The sequence below is a fragment of the Crassostrea angulata genome, chromosome 1 (assembly GCF_025612915.1).
Source record: "Crassostrea angulata isolate pt1a10 chromosome 1, ASM2561291v2, whole genome shotgun sequence".
NCBI lineage: Eukaryota > Metazoa > Mollusca > Bivalvia > Ostreida > Ostreidae > Magallana > Magallana angulata.
Genome location: NC_069111.1, coordinates 36,125,394 through 36,142,606, shown reverse-complemented (window position 1 = coordinate 36,142,606; position 17,213 = coordinate 36,125,394). Strand labels below are relative to the sequence as shown.

Below are 17,213 nucleotides of genomic sequence, written 5' to 3'. Positions count from 1 at the left end.
AGCTAGTTGCAGAAAATGATGAAAATGAAACGTTAAGCTTCATGAAAAGAGGTGCACAACATTTTAATTAAATCCCATAAATTGAAAATCTACTACTTTTTAAAATAATGACACATGTATAAGCAAATGTGATGAATATTTTAGCACTCTGGTTTTTATAATGTAGCTTTATTTACTCATAATACAGTGGAAACCTACATTTATTATTTCCAAATTTAATTCTAATATAGAAATAAACTTTTTTTTATGCCGATAGTTGATGATTCAGAATTACTTTATACTATTGCATTCTTATATAGTATCATAATTTAATAGTTTAAATGAAGAAGCCAATGTTACTACTGTATTCATATATGTGTTATTGCAAGATATTTGATTTGTGTCAGTTGATGAAATGCATTTAAGCAAGAGAAGTCATCAAAAATGCATTGTCATAAATAAACATTGAATTTCAATTTCATTACACAGAAGTCAGTTAAAACATCAACTTTAAAGAAAAAACTTTGAAATAATCCTAATTACCAATTAACAGAAAAGAACTGTAAAAGTTAATTTAAAAAGAACAAAATGCATAGAGTGCTAGTGTCTTAGATTGGTTTCCACTGTAGTTCCTAGCATTTTTTAATTTAAAGTAACTTTTCAGTTAAATTTGAAGTAATATGGAGAGCAAATATAATAAGCTAGACTGAAATGTGAATAAAGGTACAGAGTTTGATAAAATGCTCATCACAAAATGGTTTAAAGGAGGCACCATCAGCGTTATCTTGACTGGTGCGCCGAAGGTTCGGGTTCTTATGGGTCTTCTTGGCATCGGAAACGTGTCGCAAGCCTGAAATTAGGTCATTCAGACAGATCATGTGTTAGCACAAGGAGCCATCCATATATGGTCATACTTGGATGAAAACTATTAAAACGGCAACATCCTCCAATTACTGTAAAAGTGGAAATTCTTGTTCATATAGATTTCAATATCATGGTTTACATTAAAGAAAGGGGAGGGGGTGGGGTTGTTTTTTTTTTTGGTTTTGTTTTTGAACAGTTGTCATTACTGTAGATTCCTAATTAAATGCGAGGAATTAATATTAGCGTAAAATCGCTAGAAGCACCCTTCGTGGATTTTAAAATCTCACCATTATTTTTTGTAAGTTAAAAACTATAAGAAATAAGGAAAAAGTTCTCCATTCGCGATTTCATGTTCTCGCAAAACAGCGGGATCGCGGAATTAAGTACTCGCGTAAAATAAGGAATTTACAGTGCCTGAAAATGTGTGGTGAAAATATTGCAGACCCAACAGTCTTCAGTTAAGATGGCAAAGCATTCAACCTTCAAGTGATTACATCCACATTTACAGTAACAGGGAAAACGAAAAGAAAGATCACTAATTAATGACAGAACATAAATACATGTAATGATTTAAAAAGATGAATTCTAAGGATATAAGTGAAAGCTTTATATGCATTATATGGAAAATTCTCTTATTTTATTTGCTTACAAGAATGCCATACATGACACATATACTTGTACATGAAAAAAAAAAGATGAAAAAAATATTGTAAATAAATATGAAAAAATTTCAGGGCATTCACAATGAAATCATTGTACCTTTACATGTAATTGAATAAAATATACAACATAATCATGTAGTAATTGTATTGCTGAGGTGGAGTTTTTTCTTTCACCCTGAATATTTAATGCTAGATGTAATTTATGTTGTGCCTTTGATTTGAGAGAATTGCACATCTATAAAGGCTGCTGAATTTTAAAATGGCCACATTATGCCACATCAACTTCAATCCCCCATGTCGATAATGTCCCCTTCCTTCTTTCCTGAACATGTTAGAAATGAGTGCACAAAGTTGATGCTGTAGTACTAATTGCTGGGGTGTTTGCAATCTCATACCTCAAAGAATATTTAAGTGTATTTCCTCATAATTTTATCCATAATCTTCTGAAGATGTTAATTCACTATTTATACTAACCTGAGGTAATATCTGTCCCCTTATTTAGGGCATCCATCAGTGCTGCTCTGGCATCATCCTCAGAGGGTCCAGAGGAGGGTGGAGGGGCAGCAAAGGCAGGAGGGGGAGGGGGTGGAGGGGGGCCGGGGGGTGGGGGAACAGGTGCCCCTCCAGTAGAACCACTCACTGCGCTGGCCTCGCCTCCCTGCAAAACACAAAGATATTTATGACTTTAAAATTACTTCAGTAGGAAAAGTGCAATGTCAGAATAACATTGTCTATCCGATATCAGGGGTTTTAAATTTTTTTTAACATTACTCAATTTTTTTTCTTCCAACAAGGAAAAAACCCCAACTTATAACATTTTTTAAGAAAAGCAGACAATTGAAAAGGATTGTCCACCTATGCTACATTTACAATGGTTGTTTTTAGTCAGTTTACCCTCCCACAAAAAATCAGCTACCTGCCTGGTGGAAATCGGAAGCATATGTTTTTAAGTGGGATAAATATTTAAAAGAAACTCATTTAAAACAGATGGTTATTAACTGAAAACACAAATCTGACATTTTCACTGATGACCTTTTCATTTGCCGATTCAGTTGAGTTTAAACACATAAAAAACAAACAATCGGCAACGAGGGGCAAGATGTGCCAGAGAATGTCTTGCATTTTGACAACTATTTCAAAAGTTGAAAAAGAAAAATTAGGTGCCTGACTTGAATGAATGGTATTGCTGAACATAATGGTTAGGGCTTTATTTCATTTTTTCTTTTTGTTCAACACTTTTGAGCAATACTAATAAAATTCCCATCAGCAAAATCACACAGCTACTCAAATTCTTCTCTTCAAAGAAATTCAAGAAGAAGCAGAGAACGAAATCTATCAATTCAGCTACATGATCTAGGAAGCCGAATTTCATTTTTCTTGAAGCCCAAACTATCATTAATGCTCATAAACATAGAAAAGATTTAAAAGATGATATCTTCAAAGAGGACAACCAATTAACACCATTTTCTATATTTCACTTCATCCAAATTAAATATCCTTAAATTGCCTCCATCTGGACAATATTTCTTGATTTAATAACAGGGAAGAGTTCACATTTCATATTTTACAGAAAATCATGATGAACCACGGTATTTAGGGTGTATACGGATTTGCAAACATCTGGATTCCTTTGAAATAATTTAGCTTTTTTCTTACACACCAACAGTTATCTTTCTTTGACTAGTTTCCCACCCATCAGGCTATATCTCAATTTTTCCACTTATGAATGCCTGCAAATGAAAACTGCAGCAAAAGTAGAGCAAATACTAACTTAATCTTTTGATCTTTCTTCATTTAAAATATGATGTTTATACATACACCACAGACAACCCTCCTTATAGAAACTAAATATTTATTTCTGACTAGTGCTAAAATGTGAAGTTGAACAGGATCAAGAAATTAAGAATCAAGCCGAAACTAAAGGTTTCAAAATAACTTGGCTGGTCTGAGGGTTAAAGGTTAAACATCAAATGGCTGGCCTGGCAGTTGGCACAATGAATTAGACATATGTTTCATTTTGTCCATTGTTCTGCTGAATTTCACTTTCACAATTCCCTCATATTTATTTTTCTGGTTGAAATCAAGTTATGGATTGATTTGACAGTTTGTGTGCCATATTCATCAATAAACCATGAAAACCATTTCTCTTCAAAACCCACCAATGATCAAACAGCATGAAGAGGCATTCAATTTGAAATTCGGGCTAATTCCAAAGCAGCCAGCCATTAAATACTTTGTTCTCTGGCTCATCACTAATTTATGGCTTATTTTTATATGCGGGAGATGAAACACTGACCAGACATTTTTTATGCTTATATGCCTTTCTTTGTGAACTTTATGTTCTGTAAACTCCAGGCATAACCTCCATTAAAGATCTAAAATAATGGCACTAACTTATTAATCATGACATTTTTACTTTTTCTTCCTGATCACATTTATATTTAAAACAATTAAGTATTAACTGAAGAAACTCCAGTTTCATTTGAAAGAGTACTTGAAACAAGTACACAACTAATTTTGAATGCTCTCATGAGAAAAACCAAAATTTCACTCCAAATTTCTATTTTAGGCAATCTTTCGACTAACATGCAACTAGCCAAGTGCTGAAAACTTCTGAAAATTGTAAATGTATATAAGGTTCATTAATTAAAAACTGGGAACAGATGCATACACACGGAAGGCACAAAATGAGTTTTAAATTCAATGTTTTGTCTCCAATTGCTGCCTTTTCATTAATGAAAAAAATTACAAAAAATATGGATTTCTTCGAAATTTGTTCAATCTGGTTAGCACTAAGCAGACCTTCATAAATTTACTTGTACCCTTATACCATATATAAATACAATACTTCCTTCCAGTCTCGGATTTGAATTGGTGGTTGAAGTTTTGCTTTGTTTTTGAAAATTTTTAAGGGGGGGGGGGATGTTCAAATTAAAACAGTAAAGATCACAGCACACCTGCACTGACTCAAAACATTTTCATTCTGTCATAAGTTTGATTTTAATTTTACCCTTAAAGTACATGGCAACACAAACAGTGGTCAGATTCCATGAATGAGAACAAAAAAGATACTAATTACCTAGCCAGTTCTTTTTTTTTACATTTCCTGCTGTTTTTCCAGCAAGATGATGATAAAAACATCTGCCCATTATGCCTCCCCCTCTTTCCTTTTTTATCTCTTTCAATTTATGAGTTCCAAATACATGTATCTTTATCTGTGCAGCGGCACAGGGGTGGAGGTATCATTTTTCTTTTTTGAAGTTGGGGTGGGGGGTTTAACGCTTACCCCCCCCCCCCCCTTCCTTTTTTCAACCCATGTCATTTCATTTACAGATTTGAAATTAATGTTTTTTTTAAAAATGAGATATAAGTAGCCCCATTTTGAATTTCTCAGTTGCTTGCCTCTCCCCCACCCTCTAAATCTGTAAATATAAAAGAATGTGATAGCTTTACATAACCTTCACCTTTGGTCCAATGTTTTTTCCAGTTAACTTACGATCTGCCACAACCTACTATTAGTGCTGAATTAACCAGTGCAATGAACCAATTTTTTGTTAAAATCCCTTTAATATCAATAGCAGGCCTTCATAAAAAATTGAAAACACAGTGCTTACTCCTACACACTACAAAGCTTCTGCATCTCCTCAAGCAAAGAAAGGTCTCATTTTTGTGTCAGAAAATACTCGATCAATTTTCATGTTATGGGGTAAAAAAAAATCCTGCCAACAAAAACATAATTGAACAAGAACTTTGGGGTTGCATGTACCATTGACACATTTTCCTCAGTAGTCTATGTGTGCGTTAATTTAATACATGAATGCATGTGTCTGCAGATAGCGAAGAAAACAGGCATGTGTCAAAAAAACATGAAAACAAAAGGTTCAAAGGCAGTGAATTCAAACCCAATCAGAATTAACACTTCCACCTCACACTAAACTGATAGTTCACACTCTCTGACACTTGACGGTGAAAGAACTTCCAAAACGGAGCGCTCTGCTAAACTATTTTAAAGATGCGCAATTACGATATGATAGAGAAAGAACCCAACTGTTCCAAAACCAAATTTTCACTAATTTTCAGAATCATCTGGTCCATTACAAAACATCTCATTAAAATTTTGAAAGCAAACGATAATTAAACAGTCACTTTCTCGTAATTAATTTTGATGATCAACACCAAAAGAATCAGCTACCCACTAGGGGAAGAAACCTGGGCAACTCTTTATCTATTAAACCTCTCCATGATTCCACCCAGGAATAGTGTAAGCTCAGTCATTATGGCCCATTTCTCATTGGTTTTAGCACCAGACGACTTAAATGTATGGATGCCCATTTTAGCTTGCAAGGGACTAGTTCAGGCTAAGAACCAGCAAGACTATCGGAACTTTTCCTGTCTTTCTCGCTGCCTCCATATTCTTTCCAATTAAAATTTCATGGTGATTTAGTTTACTGCATCTATGGGAGTCCGTTCTCTGATTGTGATCAGCGGGGAACAGCCAATGAATTTTTCTTCAATTTAAACCTGCTCACATTTGTCTTTTTCTCTCCTGCTCTTCTTAGCTAAAAATGTCTTTATCACTCCAAACACCAGTCATTGAAGATTGGACCTCAGGCAAAACTCATTAGAAATTGACACACTTGATTAATTAATCTATATTAAGAAATTTATCAAGTTTGCAAGGATAGAGATAATAAATTTGGTCAAAACTGTAAAATGCAAAGGAATGCTCATAATGCAATACATGTGTTGCCTTTCAACATTCCATTATATGTACTTATTGAACAATACTTCACAGTATTGTAAGATTTCAATCCCACAGTATTTGACATTACATAAACAGGTTGGGTGCATGCTTGCAAACTGCTATCTCAGCTATACTGGGGATAAAAGTAGAAATCGCAAGATATTCGGTGAGATCACTTTTGTGTTTACACTTACTGATGTGCAGTAAATAAATCACCGTATTTCCAGGTGCACAGGTCATTTATAAGGGTTACAGGAAGTAGAAATCTTCACTCTAAAATTTGATACGTGCAGACTGGTGCATAATGCATTGTGAAATGAAAGTATTTGATCTCCACAGTGGTTTGGTTAATAAAACTAAAAAAGTGTATTCATCGAACTCTGCTACATCATGAAATATGTGCCGTTTCAATTTTTCCTCTTAAAGTGCAGGGATGATGTTACTGGTTGACTAATTTCAATCAACACCTCTATCCACCTTAAAAACATGCATGCAGCAAAGATTGATCATCGTCAAGTTCAGGTTTCTTTGAGAGGGTGATTGGAGGACATCTGTAGACATATTTCTTTCATTTTCATCCCCCGAATTCTTGAGGTGATTGTATTGTTTTGTTCCTCCCAGTCCTAACCCATTTTGTTTTCTGAGGTAACTACTGTCAATTCTCCCCAGGAAGAATGCCTCAATGTCAGCAATGATAATGAGAAGGAAAGGAGACATCTTAACACTGCCATCCCGCTAACAAATGCAACAGCCATATTTCATGGCTTCATTTTCTTGTACATCATTATGAAAGAAGACAAGGATATTTTGGTGCTGAAAATATATCTACATATAGCTGCTATAATTCACAGCAGATTACAAATTGACAGTAGAAACTCACATTATGTTAGAGACACTTTATTCTTGTACTGTGTGACTTGAAGTTGCTAAGGAAACTGGGTGTCATAGTAACAGTCTCTATATTATGCCTTGGGAGATCAAACATATTTTAATAAACTTTTTTATAAAATTCTATACAAAACTATGTGTTTATCAAACACTACCCTCCTGGGTTAGGTAGTATGAATAGCAACTAATATTCATGGTCAAGTTGACCCTGAACTTGACAAATGACCTTAAACATTGCCAGTCAACCCTTCACTGTTAAGGTCACTAAGAATGGTTACTTTTATTTGGTATATACTTTTATTTCTTCTAAACTATGAACTTATATAATATAAAAGTTCATAATTTAGAAGAAATAAAAGAGCAGGAAAAATAAAAACACACATTAAAAACAAGATTTCCACGACCTTTGACCTTGTGGGACTGAAAATCTATTACATTTAAAAACAATAACACAAAAGAGCAGCCAAGATCTGACGAGATTCACATGGGTGGTAAAATAATGAAAAGAATACATACTTTTGACACATGAAAAGGGATTTTAACAGACAACAAAAATATTTTTGTTAAATTTTCAGGCATATGATCTTACAGCACAAATCATTAAAAAAAAACATGAGCAAGAGCATTTGGAAAATCCAAATAAAGCACCATATGCCAGCCAGCGCTTAAATTGAAAAAGTTTGGGGCTGCATGAAGGTGATGAAACAGAAAACCTGTAAAACAAGGCACTGTGAATATTTTAATTGAAATTCCTGGAGATGACTGGAGAAAATGGGAAACATGGAGGCCTAATCCATCGTCATAACAAACCAGCTTCATCGGACAGTCACTTTTACTAACTGCCAAAGCGCAACATTCCCCCCACCAATCAACACAGAAAAATATTCTTATTTCATTTAACAGCAGTGCTTTCTCGTCCTCCTTTGCAAAAAAAGTTCATCATCTTCAAACAGTTGTATTCGAACAGAAAATATAACTGTGAATGAATGCGCGTTTTAGATGTTATTCTCAGCATTTGCGTTGGTAGAATTGTCTTCCGTGATTGAGTTACTAAAAGGACAATGAACCAATCACCTATGGTCTCCTAATCACCCTGCCAAGACAAAAGCCTTTCATAAGGTCTGAATTGTTTTGCTATTACATGTACAAGATCTAACCAGAACTTGCCTTAGAGACTGTATAACTGAACATTTCTTACACTTCTATAGATGCCTTACAAACTATACCAATTCTGTCGTATTTGTTTGGGGTAAGGGGATATCTAGTTTATATTCTCAACATGACCCAAAGTTATGGGTAGTTCATGCACTAGCTGTGTAGGAGTATAAACAAAAGATTTACCTACAATCCAAGTTACTGAGATTGAAAGTGATAAAACAATTTCTTGTGCCAAGAGGATTGGAAGCTAGCTTTTTTTTCTAATACAAATAAACAAAGCACTGTTGTAAAGTCAGCTTAAAATCACAAAAGCAGAAGACCTCTGCTTTATCTTGGGCATCCCACATCAGCCACTCATAAAATAAACTAAAAAACTCTCTCTTGCATTTTGATATTAAAATTAATTATTTTCATATCATCAAATTTCTGTATGAAGAAATGTCTTTCACATCTGTTGCCCAGAAGTTGTAATCAGAAGGTTCAGAAACAATATCCGCCACGGCCTGATAATATTTCTGTTTCCAAGAGTCTCAAAACTTGACTTCTGTTGTACTAATCAAGCAGGCTCCTTCGAATTAAACTGAACTTGAAATTAACACAGAGTCTTTGATGCACTGCTTATGATCTCTCAACTCTTAACATCATGCCCACTTGTGGAATTTTCAAGACAAATATTTTTTTTAACTACAGCAATATAATGAAGCTCTGTATGAAAAAAAAGTTGAATTTTGAACAACGCAATTCTGGTCATGTTTTAATCTTCAGAAAGGCTGATTAATGTACAGGCATCCATGTAGCAGCATTTGTTGCAATAACAAAATTTTCAGCCGCAATCACCATCAAGGAAAATCGTACCGAGAGGCCAAATCTTTTTCTCATGTTTAAAAAGGCCTCAAATCAGATGTGCTATAGGATATTAGAACTGTTGAAATGATTAAAGGTATCCTTAAACAAAAGCCTTCGACTGACGTCTGCTCGTTTCTCTCCACGTTCAAAGCCGTTTTCTATCTTGATGAAAACCCAGACAAAATTCACAACAGATTAAAATAACTTCAGCACATTTCTTGAATATAAATTAAATTAAATAGAAAACATGTAGAAATCTGTTGAGATCTTGGAATCTTCATTTCCCTGATTTATTTGCAAACCACTGCAGGGAACTCGTTCTTCAAAGACCTTATCAAACAGCCTCAAATTTATTTGATCATAATTGGCAAGAACATCAACCCTCTGTAATAATACAATTTATTAACAACTCTGGGCTTACAATGCAAGTTATTTACAGGTTTACATCATAAAAAAGTGGCATATCTCACAATCTAATGATGTAAGGTCACGGAATAGTGTGTTGGTGGCATATTGAAATTGGCACAAAATACTTCCATGTCTAATCCATATCATATCAAATCGGAATGGTTTCAAGAAGGGAAAATAAATTAAATATTTTCCAATGCTTTTTGAAATTATTTCTTGTTCACTTGAATTCTGTTCTGTTTGACATCGCTTTAAATTTCAAAACAGATTTGATCGGCACATGAAAACGAGTTTTAATAATTTTTAAGGCTTTTCAAATTACCTCATTTCTGGCAAACCTACACAACAGAGTACATGTAAGTATTTTATCAATAACAAAAATTCGAGCAAAGCAACACCCAACCTATTTTCTTGGTAATTTAAAAATTACTTTAGGGCAAAAATGTATACATGAACTGTGTTTTTTACCTAAACTAGTCAAAGTTATGAAGTCATTCTATCACCATGGATTACTCATTAATATACATCACAAAGATGCGTTCTTGTTTCTACAAGTTGTACTTGTGATGGAAAGTTCTTTTTGTCAAATCCGAATTTTTTTAACACAACAGGTAAATTGGTGCAGCACACAAAAAGCCATGGAATGGTTCTCCCTTCAGATGTTCTGGAATTTGGTGGTTTAGAATAAGGAAGTTAAATTTTGTAAACACAGGCCAACAGATGGGCTACGTCTCTCATCGCGTCCCTATGAATAAAAGCCACACATACTGACGCTGTATCACCATGCATGCAAATATTTTGACATGCTTTTTGTCAGCCTTTAAAACAAGATAAGGAAGCTAATTTAAACTTGATTAAATGAATTTTTTTTTATAAAAACAAATTGAAGAACCAATCCTATGGAAATGCTGACTATATAATTAAACACCAATTTAAATTCCAAAAAGAAATTGTTCGAGTTTTGATGGAAGGGCTAGCAAGAAAGGATAATGTATGGGCTTAGTTTATTGGAGATAGAAATAGGAACTTCAAAGGACCAAGTTACTGTGTACTGTGTATTAATTAACACATCTCCTTCAATGAGGATGTAATTTAAAAAACTCATATTTAATAATATGATCATTTGAAGAAATATTCGGACACACAATACTTTTATGAAATTAAAGTGAAAATGAATACCTGTCACTGAAATATCTCATTTCAAATCATATATTAAGTATTTCTATTCCACATCAAATGCTCATACAGTCATAGACTTAATCAATTGATTTCAAATGTTCTATGCATGCCTAATGTAAGGAAGGACCCAACATAGCACTTTGATAATTGCAAACAGTTAGCCGTTATCTAAAATGCAACAGGTTTACAATCTCCAGAGTTAGAATCCACTGACATTGAAATAGCCAATATACCCAGTACAATTAAATTGATTTAGCCCAGATATTACTTTAAAAGTTTAACATTTTTCAAATAGATTTTCTGGAAAAAAAAAACATATTTCCAATGTCATTTTTAATCATGCTTTTATCAAATTAACATAGTGACTTGTCTATATAGCTAAGGACCAGATCACACTGAAAATTGTTTTTGGGTCCCATAGGGTTTTCAGATTCTTTTCAGTTACAATGTTGTTTGTATACGATCAAAGAGCATTGGGAGTACATAAATATTTCTCCCGACGCTAAGAGTAGCTCAAATAAATTTCTGCGGCACGTGTAGCACACGCGAACCCACCTATCTGAATGAAGAGTCGGATTTTTTTCCCTGGAGCTCATTTTACTCCCGAAATGATGATGGATGCCAATCAGAATTGACTGACAAGTTTTCAAAATTTCTCTTTTCTTCCTGCAATCTGATTGGTTGAAAAAGCTTGTATCTGACTGAAATTGACGTCTGTCTTAGCACAGTTAACTGATTGGGTATGATGCTTTTACAAGCTTTTAAAAATAAGTTTAACCTGTATTTCTTCTGTCGTGTGCAATTAAAGATATATTGCATGCAATTAAAAATGCAGGGGGAAAAGCTGTGAAGTTCGTTTTAGGATAGCACCTAGAATTCAAAATTTTTTCAAAATAATCATTTCAAGAATTCTAACAAATGAGTAGAATGATTTTTAAGTCAATTACATTTTAAAGTTATAATCTTAGACTTTAAAGTGGTAGAATTGCTATTAGAAAATTGGCACACTTTCAAGAGCAATTTCTTCACTTTTTTTTTTGCCTTTCTTCAACACATCAGAGTGTGAATCCCACACGAATGTTCCTCCAGGAAAGCATTCACCTTAATCAAGATCCTTGTAATTAAAATCAGTGCTTTCGGCTCAGCAGAAGTCAGACCTAGAGATGGGTACATAAATAAACCCTGATTTTCATAATCAACTATTGAAAGGGGCCATTTTTCACAATGAATACCTTTTTATTCTCCCTTTCAAGGGATGTTAAAGATAAAGTGTGGTTGGTTTCTTATCTTTTCTAATGGACAACAAACTTTGAAAGGATGCAAGCTTGCAAGCATAACAGCTTAGCCCTTGACAAAGATGCATATTCAGTTATGATCCCATGAAGATTTCTTTCCCTCTCACTTCACAAAAGACTTGAAGAATAGCAGGTGAATCAGTTTGTCATGTTTTCATAAATTTGATAGCTTGCTAATTTTTCTACATTTTCTTCACCCTAGTTTTAGATCACTATCAGCATTACAGCTTCTTTCTGCTGCATGCACAGCTAATGGCTTATACCTAATCTTGCAACATCTTCCTCTCAAACGAACTTTTAAAAAAACCTTGAAAAAACACCCAACAGGAATTAATAGCCTAATTAATAAGATTTCTGTTCATTAATCCATTGTTACCCATCCCCTTAGCCTTGGAGAACAAGAAGAAAGGGAGGGGGAGACGCTGCCCAAGTCTGAAGTTTCCCATCATAGACTAGATTTCATGGCCGCTAATTATCTCTCTTTACTAACAGTGAGATCAGGGGGGGAATATGATCAGAGAAACCTAAGATCCTTTCCTTGTCTCAGTCGATCACGCCGGCTCTCCCAGTCCTTTATCAGACATCTTCCCGGGGAAGCTTACAGATATCTATCCAATTATTAACTCCACACCAGAGCAACCTCCAGCAATACATTTATACTCATTGTTAGTAAACAATGGCATGTAACCTATAGTAGATCTGGCCTTCATTCATAAGTGTTCAGTAAATATCCCTCTGGCCAATCAAGAGAAGGCATTAAGAAGCTTGCAATCTGACTAGGCCTGGAAACTGTAGCATTCCACAACCTTCACCTGTCTTTTGCAGCGAATGCAATATTTATTTTGCTAATGTCAGAGAAATAAGGTGAATATATATACATTACAATTTGAGATAACTTTAATTTGACATTTAAAACTACAACATTCTCCGATGGTGTTTTTATACATGTTTATTGTATATTGTCAAATTATTTCTTAAAATTGGACATAAGGAAATGCATGCACATGTTCTTTATCTGTAACGTTGTTATTTATCATATGACATTAATTTCCTGATATAATTTTTATTGTAAATGCAAGTTAATCCAAATTGCAATCTACATTCACAGTTAAGCTGAAATTCAAAAGATTTCACTGCCATGTCCTTGACCTGTCATCAATAGATCAGTCTGGTATTTCAGTTTCCACAACTTTTATTGTATGACGTACACATATACCAAAACATCAAATAGACCACTACAGTACAGTCAGACTCCAAAGAGGGAACCTTTGTATATTTAGTACAGGATTCCTCTTTGACACAAAGAAATCTTCATCTGTATGCATTCATTGCCCTTGGTTTTATCCACAATTTATTGACCACCAAGCATCAGACAAATCTTTCTATTTGCAGGAAACACAGCACCTTGGCTTTTTAAAATGATTGAGAACTCTAATGATTTTTATGTGTGAAGAAATTTGCTCCCAGTGCTTTGAAAAAGAGGCAAACAAAGTAAGTATCTTTGGCATTACAAGCAGATTTTTTTCATTTTTCGTCTTTGACTGAAAGCAAATATTTCACAAGTAGGCCTCATAAAAAAAGCCCTAAAGAGTTGTCTGCACTTGAAACTTTAAAACGCTGGTGGTGGCACTGGTTGCATTATACATCTAGCCGTAATTCACAAAAAAATCAAAAAATAAAAAGCCCATTTTGAAAATCATAATTAAAAGGATATTGCATTAAGTACCTACTTTGAAGAATCTATATTTTCTGTGGGGCACTGCTTCAACATTATTACAGATAATTCTAGCTACCTTATTTTCAATGTATCGAGAGCCACCTCACTAAGTTTTCACTGATTTTCTTTCATCATTCTAAACTAACATATGGATCCCATATCCCATGGTTACATGCTCCATTTGCACCTGAATTTAAACTGCTTTATTCTAGGGACTTAACAGATGGGGGTTTATGTCTGTATACAACCACCTTTGTCAACTCGCGTCATCTTCTGTTCTCTCCCATGAACCAAGCTAAACAGTTGCCAAATACAACTGGAATGACAAACAAATACCTGGAGAGATATTTCCCTCATTTTTTATGATTTGTTTAAATTTGTTTTAAAAAAAAATCTTGATCAAATCTTCTTCATCTATGTGTTTGTCAGCATCAAGCCATCAACACAAATAAAATAAAGCTATATAGACTCAGTCAGATGGAGTTTCATAGCCGGCTTTCCTTGAATTTATTTATATATGAAATCCATCTTTATCGTAATTTGATAAAACAACAACAAAAAATCTGTTTTGAATCCGCCAAGTGTTTAAATAAAAAGAAGACATTGAGATTTATTTTCGATAGAGAAGGAAAAAATCCAGAAAACATGGAAATGAAATTACCTATATGGATCACCAAGCATAGTAATGTTTTAAAAGCCAGATCCAGGTGTGAAAGGGATTAAAATCAAATTGAAGAGTTCTTTCAACATGCGCTTATAGTATCATATAAGGTGGGCCCCATGCTTTTGAGAGAATGCAACAAGAGTGAGAAAACTGTTTGAACTAAAAAAAAAGTTTCAATGCACGATCCGTTTGATTGCTTCTTGTCAAGGTCAAAATCATAGGGAGATGAAAACAGGATGGAACATTAGTGAGAATATAGCCAAGATGAAGATTCGGCTACGATTAATTCAAAAAAGAAAAATATGAAAACATCTACATGATTTGTGCATTTATCTAATGCATTGTGCACCCAGCATGTGCAAAGCGTTTGCATGGCCCTGAGTTTCTTTGTACTGTTGAAGAAATATTCTATTCACTCTAAAAATGACATGTCGAAGAAAAGTCTAGAGATGTTTCCCACACATTTCTTATAAATCATTCCAGATACAGAGGGATTTTATAATCTATCTGTTCCCATTTAACTTTTATTCGAACCAACACTTTTTGGTTTCCATTTAATTCTCTGATATCAAGACGGCAGAAAACAATGCCAACATCCCTTTTTATAATGCCAATGCAGATTTCATTGTAAAGTTCATATCTACAATTTGAATCAACATCCATTTGAAATTGCAGGGGAAAAAAAGTTTGTGAAAAACAATCTATTTTAACAGCTGATTTCATTTGCAATAAAAATCAAAACCTTTGATAATGGATGGTAAGCAAGCAGCTTCAATGTACTTTATTTTGCCATTAAATTAAAAGATCGCAGGAACGTAAATTCAGATTAAGACAATATTATCTGGCAGTGAGCAATATCTAATTTTTTTAATATTCTTGTCATAAACATTGTTGTTATTCATTATCTTCATAATGCCTTAATTGTTTCATGGTCATAGTATAGTTAAAATTAGTTTTCTGATTCTGTCCAATCCAAAGTTTATTCAAAAGTTCAAAACAAAAAAATTTCCTGATCCTTTGTAATTGAACTTTAAAATATTTCCAAAAAGCAAATTCTTTAAAATATCTAAGAGGAAGAGTTTATAACACTGCTCACCACTTTACAGGAAATTCTAAACTTGAAAAACTTCATGCTACACAAGCAGATACTGTTTTATGAACATCATTAAAACTTCAAGTTTACATGGAAAATCTCAAAATGAAGAAACATGAACTAGGTGCCTGGTTATCCCTAAGAGGTTTTCCTCTTGGAGCAAAGCGAAGTTCTACACATCTATATACACTGCAAAAAAAGAGTTTATAGTGGGACTGCTTGCAAACCCAGAGTGAAAAACCACACACAACTTGTAAAATAAACAAGGAGACTCGATGAATCGTTATAAACTGTGTTGAACACACATCTAGGTGTAAATACAGACAGACTTGGAATGTCTGGTGGATGGGGGCTGTTTGAAGAAACAACAAGACACAATGTCCAAAAAATACAGACAAGACAGAAAACGAGATTTTCTTCGAATCTCTTACAAGCCACTGCAATACCAGGCTAGTCTTTGCAAACACGCAGCAGCTATCGGAATTCAGGGGTTTTGCGTTTCAGTGTTGATTTGAGGTTAGGTAAAGGATCTGATGTTATCTCTTTTAATCTTGTTCACTTTTTTATTCTTAACTTTAAAAAAACATGTAGTAGCGGAGCCACACAACGAGAAATGGAGTCACAACATTATCTGTGAGAGAATGTTGTAAGCTACAGAGCGCCACTTTGCTTTCATTACCATCTCTTCAAATTATTTCAAAATATTAAGTGGGTGAAATCAAGTGTTTAATGAAACAGAACTAAGTTATATAATTAGCAGAGTTTTCCAGAGAGATATTATATCATATATAGATGAATTCCCTGCCAGTATCTTGATCAGGGCAGTTTGTATAAGCATGCAGCTAGGGCTGCAAAATCTTAATCAAGTAAATAATTTACATATATATTCCAGTATATAGTATACACTTCATCTGAAATTGAATACACCCAATCTAAGACATATATCTCTTACTCCATTATGCACTAGCTGCTTTTTTAAAAAAAGCATGATTTGTTGCAATACCATATCCTTTCCTTATTTCTTTTGAAAATAAGTGGAGTACATGTACCATAATCTATTTCTACCAATATAAGTGTAGACAATGGTTTGCACAAATTCATGGAAAATATACTGCATAAACAAAGACAGCTCCTCAGTAGAGAACATTAGGGCATTAGGAGCCGCCATCGTTTACCTGTGGGTTCCAGGACAGACCGGTGGTGTGGAACTCCTTGATGTAAGCGATGGTTTTACTCAGCGTGTCGTTCCAGGTCTTAACCCAATCCACGTGGGTCTGGTCTCTGAAGATATCAAGAAAAGAAATTTTATTTAAATCATTTTTTGGGAGTTTCTTTTTGCAGCATAATTTTTTTATTTGAGCTTTACAAACCTGGCTTCAGTATTACCATGTCCCCCTCCCCAAGACTCTGTCACAGAGCCATTTCCAAACTTATCGTTAATTTCTAAATTTCTAATGCTTATCATAAATGCCATACAAGACAATCTAGCATTGTTAAAATAATGATCTTTTGCTATTATGATTCAGGTTTTATCTAATAGAAGAAAGGTATTTTCATAACTGTATACATAAGTAGTAATTGCTTCCCGTGTAGGTATATGTTTAGATATCTACATGCACATATACCGGTACATGATTGTACTTTACCATATCACTACTTAGATAAACAACATAGCAGAGGGCTTTTTACAGTACCCATGCATGTCGGTTACCACAA

The 17,213-nt window shown here is 34.1% G+C and overlaps 1 protein-coding gene across 2 annotated transcripts in view; it reads right to left on the bottom strand.

Annotated features, from left to right (window-relative positions):
- The window catches only part of LOC128170442 (adenylyl cyclase-associated protein 1-like), a 37,306-nt gene that overhangs the window by 4,375 nt on the left and 15,718 nt on the right, over positions 1-17,213 (bottom strand). The window contains exons 7-9 of one of the 2 annotated variants that reach the window (XM_052836212.1): positions 16,673-16,778; positions 1,980-2,163; positions 752-829 (exon numbers count right to left, since the gene is read on the bottom strand). In XM_052836212.1, the coding sequence (XP_052692172.1) occupies positions 752-829; positions 1,980-2,163; positions 16,673-16,778 (368 nt within the window). The remainder of the gene's footprint in view (positions 1-751; positions 830-1,979; positions 2,164-16,672; positions 16,779-17,213) is intronic. The other variant, XM_052836221.1, reaches the window with a different exon arrangement.